The sequence below is a fragment of the Cydia pomonella genome, chromosome 8, assembly GCF_033807575.1.
Source record: "Cydia pomonella isolate Wapato2018A chromosome 8, ilCydPomo1, whole genome shotgun sequence".
Taxonomy (NCBI): Eukaryota; Metazoa; Arthropoda; class Insecta; order Lepidoptera; family Tortricidae; genus Cydia; species Cydia pomonella.
Window position 1 is genome coordinate 23,991,417 of NC_084710.1, and position 9,967 is coordinate 24,001,383.

Consider the following 9,967-nt stretch of genomic DNA (forward strand, 5'->3'; position numbering starts at 1 on the left):
TTGATCTTAGAAAGGATTCCTAAAATGATTAGGCAAAAATTAAATAAGACCATTGCTAACTATATTTTTCCAAGGTACTAGAAAAATCTATTGAATGGCGTAAGTAAGTATGCTAAAAATATCTGATTCCATACATGAATATTATTTCTATGATTATTTTATTATTAATTAAAACAAAACAAGCGAAATTTCGTACTCTTTCGACAAATACAATACATTAATAGTTGATTAGTTGGTTATTGTACGAATTCCCGCCATGCCGCCAATTCGCAAACCCAAAACAAAGACGATATGCAGTTCACATTTCAAAAAAAATTATTTGAATCGTCTCAATGCTAATATAATTTGACCCCTAACTTCAGTACTACTAAACGATAAATAATATGTCAGACATAAAATGGACGATCGATTCGTGTTGCTACGCAAGTGTTCGGTAAGCGTCGTGAATCATCCTTCGTTGTTGAACTGACGCAACTTTCGCTACTTGCTTTAATAATACGTATTATGAGGTTCTTAAATTTAAACCTTAAGAATCAAAAAATAGAGCACTTTTTTGTCTAACAAAACTTTGACCGTTTTTTAATATCATGGTCCAGTATATAGCGCGGTTAGCGTCTACCTGACAGCTCCATCCGTTCGCCGGCCGTATTGTGCTATTACCAATTTACCGCCCAAAATCCTTATGAAGAAAAAAAAAACTCCAGCAGAGGCAGCAGAGGCGGTCGAGACAAGATGGCTGAGGCTGCATGAAGCTGGTATTGTGAATATTGTGATAAAGTTTTTATTGTTACTGGACATAGTAGGTAAGTAGGTTAAATTCTTTAATTTCCTTATGTAACGATTTTGTTGTTTTTAACGAGAATACGGCCTATCTATACGAAAGCAGATATCATTTTAGCCTTTAGACGTCTTCAACCCCAGAGGTGATGCTTTAAGGAAGGATTCACTGTGTGTGTGTTGATGGCTAAAGGGCAAGCAGGCCTGTTAGCATAACTTGACTTTTGACGCGCGAGTTCAGGGTACAACGTAAGATATGCTAGGCCTACAGGTTGTAGCGTATTTACTTTATACTTCGAGTCACGCTTGAAGTATGAATTCGCGCGTCACATGCCAAGATATGCTAGGCGTACAAAAACATTACTATGAGTCGATATGGAATGATATTGGTGACTAGAGTTAAAAATCTGACGGCTTCTAGAGATATTTACTTATTTTCTATTTTTTATTTTCTTTAGGAAGAACTGAACATGTCTCGAAAACCTTTTGTCCTAATGTCTAGGCAGGGACAGTTAAAGAGAATAAAACGAGAAATGGCACAAAACACACAAACAAATAATATTTCGACCAATGACAGCCACACAGAGGAAAACATATTGTTTTCTCATCACAACTCTCGTCAGGTGGTGCAGCTAATGGCAGAGAACGAATTTGACTTGAATAGCCCGGGTTCCTCTTGACATTGTTCCCATCCTCCTCAAAACCATTTCAATTCCTCTCCAAGTCAACAAAATACTCCAGCTTATAATGATTATTCGGCATTTAATAATTTTATTAATGAACAGCCTTTATCAGATAGTGATGACCAGGTTAATCCAATTGATATGAATGAATCATTTAAAAATAGTTTGAGACATTGGGCTATCAAAAATCAAATAACCCATGTTGCTACTAATGAATTGCTGAATATATTAAAAGATCATGAATGTTTTGATTTGCCAGCTGATGCTAGATCATTACTTAAGACTCCGGCAAATATTATCTGTCGAGTTGTTGAGCCAGGACATTACTCTCATATAGGTTTGAGAAAAATTTGAGGGAAATATTGAAATTTGTTAGTGAAAATGATAATGAAATTCTTCTATTAATCAGCATTGATGGGTTACCATTATTTAAAAGTAGTACAATGGAGTTTTGGCCAATTTTGGGTTCTGTCTATAATGTTCCTGCAATAAAATCGGTTGTGTTCCCTATTGGTGTGTATTGTGGCCCTAAAAAACCTATTAGCTGCACATCTTTTATGGAAGAATTTATTTCTGAAGTTGCTAAATTGATTAACTCGGGTTTGACTATTAACGGCAAAAACATTAAAGTTGCTATTAAAGGTTTTGTTTGTGATACTCCGGCAAAATCTTTTCTATTAGGAGTCAAAGGACACACAGGTTATTATTCATGTACAAAGTGCAGACAGCCTGGTGTTTATTTGGAAAACAGAATGACATTTCCTGAGTGTGATGCAACTCTAAGAACCCATGAAGAGTTTCTCAAGATGGATGATGAAGATTTTCACCGTACTCAAACGCCATTAATATCAGCACAATACCTGGCATAAATTTTATTAAAAGTTTCCCATTGGATTATATGCACCTTGTTTGCCTAGGTGTTGTGCGCAGTCTTATTTATATATGGATGTTTGGACCAGTACCAATAAAACTGCCTCGTCAAATTTTAAATAACATCAGTGCTGATCTGGTTGCTGTTGCCAAGCACATGCCTTTAGAGTTCAATAGGAAACCACATTCTTTGGATGACGTCAAAAGGTGGAAGGCAACTGAATTTCGCCATTTTTTGCTATACACAGGGCCGTTAGTACTTTCAAAATTAAAGTCTGAATATTTATCATATTATAACAATTTTATAAGCTTTACTGTTTCTATGAGTATATTATTAAATCCGGAATATTGCTTTAAATACAATGAATATGCTAGAAATCTGCTAAAACATTTTGTCAAAACATTCATCAATTTATATGGCGCCCAAATGGCAACTTATAATCTACATGGTCTTGTACACCTCAGTGATGATGTATATGAATTTGGTGCACTTGATTCCTGTGCAGCATTTCCATTTGAAAACTTTTTACAGGTTTTCAAAAAGAATATCAGAAAAGGGGCCAAACCTCTTCAGCAAATAATTAAGAGGTTCGGGGAAATGAGTAATTCTAACTTTTGGACTAAAAACATATTACCTTGTGGTTCTATTTATCCAATATTTTTAAAACCTCACTCATCAGGCTTGCTTTTGCCAGGGTGTGATAAATTACAGCAGTTCAGCTCAATTAAATTTCAATCTTTTGTAATAAAAACAGCACATCCGGATTCATATTGTGTTTTAAAACATGGTAATATTGTAGCAGTATGCAACATAGTGTTTTCCAATAATGTGCAGAGCATGGTTATACTCTGTAAAGAGTTTGCAACTAAAGAAAACTTCTTTGGTACACCATTAATAGAAAGTTCTAGTATAGGAATTAATATAGTAAAAGAAAAAATGAGTCTATGTGAAAAACCTGTGTCGGATATTGTGGGAAAAGTTGTTCTTCTCCCTTTTCATGATCACCATGTTGCAATCAAAATGCTGCATTCATAGGTCTTAATCCATAATGTCCTTTGTTCCTGTCCTATCCTTTACTAGCCTTGTGGGTTTTGTCAAAGTGGATGATTACTTACTACAGGTATGTGGATATCAAGCCGGGCCTATTTTTAAAAAGCTTGTAACTTGTTAATACAAGTTACAAGCTTTTGAGAAATATGCCCCTGGTCAAACTGTTAATACAAGTTGCTTTTGCAGAGCCGAAGTGTATGAAACACCCAACATTTTATTCGCGATATTGAAATTAGTCCTATATATTAGTCCTATAGTAGAAGTGGATGTAGCTGCTGCAAGTGTATGTAGCTGCTAAACCCCCGTGCCGCTACGCGATAATAGTTTTAGGAAACCTTTTTTAGCTTTTTAATTTATGACATTTAAATAATTTTGAAACCATGCACAGTCAGGGAGAAAATTGAATTATTTAAAAATACACATTTGATGCCATTCGCTGTTTTTATCACAGATTAAGATCAAGAAACCAACCTTAGAGCACTAGGAAAGCCACCTAGTATCAAAGAAAACATTTTCCATACATTAGCTAAAAATACAAGGTTATTCACTTAATCGCATAAGGATATTTCTGTGATTCATTACAGCTTGCAGCGTGTCTTCATAAGTGAAAAAATGTATAAAAAATAGTAACTTTGATTTTCGTGATTTTTAGTAATCCAATAGCATCAGAGTATTGTTACAGATGGCGCCAGCGTAGGTTTTCCCCGTCAAATTTTAGTTTGGGATTTGGCTGAAATCCCATAGAACAAAACTAGATACTGGGGAAACATATGCTGGCGGCATCTATCAAAACCTTTAACATTTGCCTTCCCCATTGTGATGTCTTCATACAAAATTATGATTTTAAAAAGCGTATAATATGAGTATGTGAGTGATTGACCGAAGTAATAAAAGAGCATTTTCACAATGTATGGGAAACGTTTTCTTTGATTTGTGTTTTTCCTAGTGCCCTTGCCTTAACATGGCTTGGTCTCTATGAAATCCCTGATGGAAGCAGGACAGATGGCACTAAAAAACTTTGTTTTAACCAATTTTGTTGCTGCCTACATTAAAATAAAAATTGCAATGTTATAATTTAAAAAAATCTAAAGGCCCGCTAAGATAATCTTCTTATAGGGGCATGGGATTATAGTAGCTGCCAATACTGACCCATTAAAAAAACCATCCTGTATGTTCACCGCAACCGCTTATAGTCGAAAAACTCCCAGAATTATTGACAAAATCGTTACTACTTACTTATTTCGTTGGTCAATTTAGCTATGCTTCATAGGTACTTATTTTGTAATGTATTTTCAGATTCTTTATAATGGCTCATTTTGCCATTGTTACATTTGTGGACGAGGCTGATGCACCAGGAATAATTGCATCAAACTGGGTAATAAATGAAAATTTATGTTCGTACCCTAATGTACGTACAGAAGAATTAAAAGACAAATTGTTAAAAAGGAAAGCTGAACCCGAGGATAAATGGCCGCAGTATAAAATAAAAATTCTAAAATACTACGGTATGAAATTTTCATATATTTTTAGGGTTCCGGACCTACCTGAAAAGGAAATAAAACCGGCCAAGAGCATGTCAGGCCATGCTCAGAGTAGGGTTCCGTAGTTACTCTTCCATCACAATAAGCTAAACTGGAGCTTAAAGTATGGTAGATTGTTAACCAAGGGATGAACTGTGGGTGTACGTCTTTTTACTATGAAGGGGAAACTTTTTGCGATAACTCAAAAACAGCTAAACTGATCATATCCGCTATAGTTTTCATTTAATGTCTTTCTTAAGCTCTACTTCCAAGATTTTTTTCATATTTTTTGGACTAATGGTTCAAAAGTTAGAGGGGGGGGGGGGGACACATTTTCTTTCTTTCGGAGCAACTATCTCCGAATATATTCACTTTATCAAGAAATGTTTGTTGAAGACCCATATTAGTTTTGAAAGACCTTTCCAACGATATCCCACACTGTAGGGTTGAAGCAAAAAAAAAATTTCACCCCCACTTTACGTGTAGAGGAGGTACCCTACACGTAAAATTTTTAGATTTTATTGTATGACTTTGTCGGCGTTATTAATTTATATATCCATGCCAAATTTCAGCTTTCTAGCACTAACGACCATGGAGCAAAGCCTCGGACATACAGACAGACAGACGGACGGACATGGCGAAACTATAAGGGTTCCGTTTTTTGCCATTTGGCTACGGAACCCTAAAAACAATACCATCTCGTATATATATTTTTCGTAATTTTCCTGAATCCATTTTTACTTTCAGAAAATTATAGCGAAGCCCGTCTCCATTTGAAAAAAGCAGAAGAAACTTCCAATTTGGATTCTGATGAGGAAGTAAGAAAAAGAAAAAGAAGACTAAAAAAAATATCCCTGCCAGAAGACTCTAACTCAGAAGATGAATACCCCATTATGAAGATGTCAAAAACCCAGCAAATATTAAAAAAAAAGAAAATGATTTAGTTAAATATCCAACTCCTCCTAAACCTAAAATAAGTGCCATGTTAGTAGCAGACACAAATAAAAATGCCAGTAATTCCTCTAAAGAGATGAATTGTCAACACAACCCAGCTGTAGAAGGCCATCTGTGTTCTAGTGGAGTTGAAGACCACGCATATGGTAATTGGTTTATTGTATATTGACCATGTCTATTTTAAGGATCCCGAGGAGGTTACGTAGAAATAAAATTTGAAACTGATTTTTTTCACCGAAGTCCGTTTTTCTGTCTCTTTTTTGGTTATTAATCGTGTTGGGTGAATAAAAATAGCTTTGGTAGCTACTTTTAAGGGAGTCACCCTAAATCTCTACATTCTCTACCCACCGTGTGTGACAGCTTATCTGATACGCATTTTTAGCAGATTTAGAAATAATTTGTAGAAACTAAATTTTTTGTTATATATTGTTTTAACGTTTGACTTTTATGTGTTTGTTGCAGACATTGTGCCTGAAGAATTTAACAACTGTGCAGAAGTTAACAACCATGGGGCAATAAATGGAAACTCTATCATTGTATGTAGTCCCACTCATACTCTAGCCTGCACAAATAATTTCTCGAACGGTATCTCTGGTATGTGTTTTTTTCGTCATTGTTTTTAGATTAGATGTAGATAGAATATTTCTTCACATCACCTATTCAGAAATAGTTATTTGTGCAATAGGAGAGCAAAGTTAGTAATTGCAACGAGTGCCGATTCTATAATATAATCACGAGCGTAGCGAGCTATGATCATTCAGAATCGTGAGCATGGCAACAAACTAAAATCGGCATGAGTAGCAAAAACTTTGCTCTTGGTTTGTGAAATGTGGTGATATGAATATGTGCTGTGAAAATATCTAGGGCTACATTATTTAATTTTTACCTTTGCGGCCATTGTGATTTGTGGTATGATGACGATGACGACGAAAGATGATGGACACGGATCTCTTTTACCCACTAGACGCGGAGCATGCGACACTATTTGAGGTCACCACACACGGGCGCTCCCATATACTAATTTGTGACCTTATTAATAACAAATATCATTTTCATGTTGTTGTAGCATAAATTAGAACAGGAATCAATTCAATTGTGCGGCTCACGGCGCAGTATTTTATAAGCAAAAGAGCTCCTATATTTGTGGTGACCTCGCGGTCTTAGCTTCTAATCTGAGCTCCATATGCTTCATATAGCGGTGTTTGGATCTAGTCTGTGATGATGGATGACTGTCGAATGGCGGATGACGAATGTCTGAAGACGGACGTCAAATAACGGATGTTGAATGACAGATGTCAGGTGGATGGTGGATGTATTGATTGTCTTAGTGGTCTTTTATTTTCCTCAAAGGTGGCGTAAAAAGTATAGGCATGTGTTACATATGGTACCTAGCAATAGTTATTTATTATACAAGGGGGCAAAGTTGTTGTTTAACTTCTCGTGCTTATATTGAGACCCGAGGCAGCGAAATATTCCGAAATTGAGCCACGAGCGTAGCGAGTGGTTCAAAAAGTGGAATCTTGAGCGTGCGAGGGCCTCAAAGCACGAGAGGTTGAACAAACTTTGCCGCCGAGTGCAATACAACATTTTTCACCACAACAATGCGAGGAAAATACAAGCTGTTAAATAATGCAAATGTAATCAAAATTATTGCTATTCAATATTTATCATTCAAAATTATCGCAGAAAATGAATAATATTGTTGTTGTTAGAATTTGTATCAAGTTACATTCGGATATGATATTCGGACATGTGGATAAAACGTAACTTTCCACACACTTATTAAAGGATATTAAGAGCGCCTTTCCGAGGTGGAGTGGAGAAAAAGTATTTTCATCGTGCATTCTATTTTAGAATCCCGAGCGTAGCGAGCTTTACTTTGTCAAGGATTATTATGTACGCTTTCTCCATAAATGTAATTTAGCTCCCTTGTGACACCATCTAACTACATATTATTGTTGTAGGCTGCTCCGTAAGCAAACAATTTGGCATGCAGCAGGCTCATTTAATCCAGGTCGTGACTGACTTGGCCAAACAAATGTCTGAATTGAATAGAAAAGTTGACATACTTTTAGGGACACATACAGCAGATAGCTTTAATGCATATACACAAGATAATTTAGAAATTTCTGAATTATTAGCTACTCTTCCAGTAAAGGATGATGCGAGTTTTTGTCATTTCAATGACCAGTTACAAATAGTCCGGAACAAACAGGCAATTGTGAGTATACAGTATACACTTGTCTACTTATGTCCGACACTTATGTATTGTTTTTTATCTTGTAATTTTGTAACTTTTATTTAATAGGTATCATTTTTGGCTGGTATTGGCGGTAGAAACATTCGAAGTCTAACCCCTAATATGTTGAAAAGAATACTAGACGAAGTTGCCGAGCTATATTTCTTAACTGGAAAACAAATGAAGAACTCCAATAAAAAACCATTTTTAAAGACAGAAACCTGTAAAATAATCTTTCGTAAGTATATTTTGTGACCAAATTTCCTAACATTAAAGTATCTCAACACCGACTTTGACATTAACGGCCTCATATCATAATAATTATATTAAAAAAGTATTATTTATACCTTTCCCATACGCCTGCTTAAAATTTCGTAAGCACAAGTAAATTCAAATCGTTTTTTATTCAGAAATCTGCAAGAAAGTTTACGAAGATGCGACAGAAGAAAACCTGAAAGAAATAATTAGCGACTGGCTGAATCAGGCTAAAGTTAGGACAACAAGAAGGTAAGAATTACTGTAAGGATTAATGCTTTGAAAATCCCTAGTTTCTAAGGTCGGTGTCGATAGAAAAGTAAATTATGGCAAACAAACCCATTTACCTTCATTGCATCGCAATTTTCTGAAATAACTGCCCACGTTTGACTGTTATTTTTCTGATCCTAAAAAAATAAGTATAAAGTAGGTAACCTTAATGCGTCTATGATATATACCTCAAGTCGATTGGTATGTGGTAAAAACGGCATGTCATTATAATATTATTTATTTGTTTCAGGGCAGAAAGACTAAACAGACAAGCATAACCCTTATAAAGGCAGAGGCGATATTTTAAACATAGCTAATATGAGAAAATGGAAGAATCCTTCAGCATTTTCAATTGAGAAAACCATTATTATATAGTTGATATATATTGCTTTCGTACCTTATACTTACTTTTTTCATCAGTATTTAATTTTGGTGTTAAGAAATCCACGGCAATAAGTGGTCAATTTATGCACTACGCCTGTTAAGGAAGGTGAGTTATCATATCACTGTTTTAATAGAGAATATATGTCAAATCAAGTGTACTAATAGGTAGAGTGCATATATTTACCACGTGTTTTTTTTAATTATTTAGGTTTTTTTACTGTAGATGTATTCCCCAGTGTATAACTGGGGTCTTATTAAGGGATAAATAACGAGTCTGTGCATTAAGTAACAATACTGTATGTTGGTACTCTTTATATATTATTATTGCATACTGACACCAGTCAGTTTAACCAATAGTGCTTTAATAGTTATTTACGATACAAGTGCAAAAAATAGGAAATTCGCAACGAGTGGTGATAAATTAAAATACGACCGAAGGGAGTGTTTGAAATCGACACTAGATGCGAATTACTGATTCGCACGTGTATCGTACAACGACCCATATGTACTGTATATGGGTCTTTAAAGTTTCGACATATGCACAGAAAGTGCTCATTCCCGCACGCGTGCGGGAAAGTAGCACCATATGTACTGTAAAATAATATGTTGTGTTCCATACCTAATAAATACTGTAATAAAATCTTACACAATTACCCATGAATAATTTGTTTTATTTAGTTAGTTTAAGGCTTCGTCACACTCCAGCGCGGTGCCGGCGGGGCGTCGGCGCGGGCGCGACACCGACAGTCCGACACACCGTTGTGCCTCGTGTAACGACGTGAGGCTAACATTCGGACCTCAGCGACGCGCCTCGCTCACGCCTCGCCAGCATCGCACTCGATTGTGACGAAGAATCCTTTAGTTAAACAAACACTATGCAAAGCTGAGATGTTACTATTGCATATAGTTTATGAAAACAAACATCATTCAAATTTGACATGTTAGCCTTGCATATAAATTGTAG

At 35.7% G+C, this 9,967-nt stretch overlaps 1 protein-coding gene across 4 annotated transcripts; it reads left to right on the forward strand.

Moving 5' to 3' along the window:
• Window positions 1-346: 346 nt before the first annotated feature.
• LOC133520881 (uncharacterized) lies at window positions 347-9,667 on the forward strand. Of its 4 annotated transcripts, XM_061855576.1 has the most exons (8): window positions 2,640-3,451; window positions 4,678-4,886; window positions 5,649-6,001; window positions 6,318-6,449; window positions 7,820-8,076; window positions 8,164-8,332; window positions 8,505-8,601; window positions 8,870-9,667. In XM_061855576.1, the coding sequence occupies exons 3-8, from the start codon at window positions 5,884-5,886 to the stop codon at window positions 8,895-8,897; spliced, it is 801 nt and encodes a 266-aa protein (XP_061711560.1). In that variant the 5' UTR covers window positions 2,640-3,451; window positions 4,678-4,886; window positions 5,649-5,883; the 3' UTR covers window positions 8,898-9,667. The 4 variants fall into 4 exon arrangements, 1 of the variants encoding a protein (XP_061711560.1); XR_009799816.1 differs by lacking the exons at window positions 6,318-6,449; window positions 7,820-8,076; window positions 8,164-8,332; window positions 8,505-8,601; window positions 8,870-9,667 and adding an exon at window positions 347-803 and having other exon boundaries at window positions 1,236-3,451; window positions 5,649-5,810; XR_009799818.1 differs by lacking the exons at window positions 6,318-6,449; window positions 7,820-8,076; window positions 8,164-8,332; window positions 8,505-8,601; window positions 8,870-9,667 and adding an exon at window positions 347-803 and having other exon boundaries at window positions 1,236-3,451; window positions 4,678-4,756; window positions 5,649-5,810.
• Window positions 9,668-9,967: the final 300 nt, after the last annotated feature.

Bases quoted from the DNA above. Each gene is read 5' to 3' on its own strand.
- LOC133520881 (XM_061855576.1), top strand. From the start codon at position 5,884: ATGTTAGTAGCAGACACAAATAAAAATGCCAGTAATTCCTCTAAAGAG. The intron at 6,002-6,317 runs GTAATTGGTTTA...TGTTTGTTGCAG, and splicing joins AGTTGAAGACCACGCATATG to ACATTGTGCCTGAAGAATTT. The intron at 8,333-8,504 runs GTAAGTATATTT...TTTTTTATTCAG, and splicing joins AACCTGTAAAATAATCTTTC to AAATCTGCAAGAAAGTTTAC.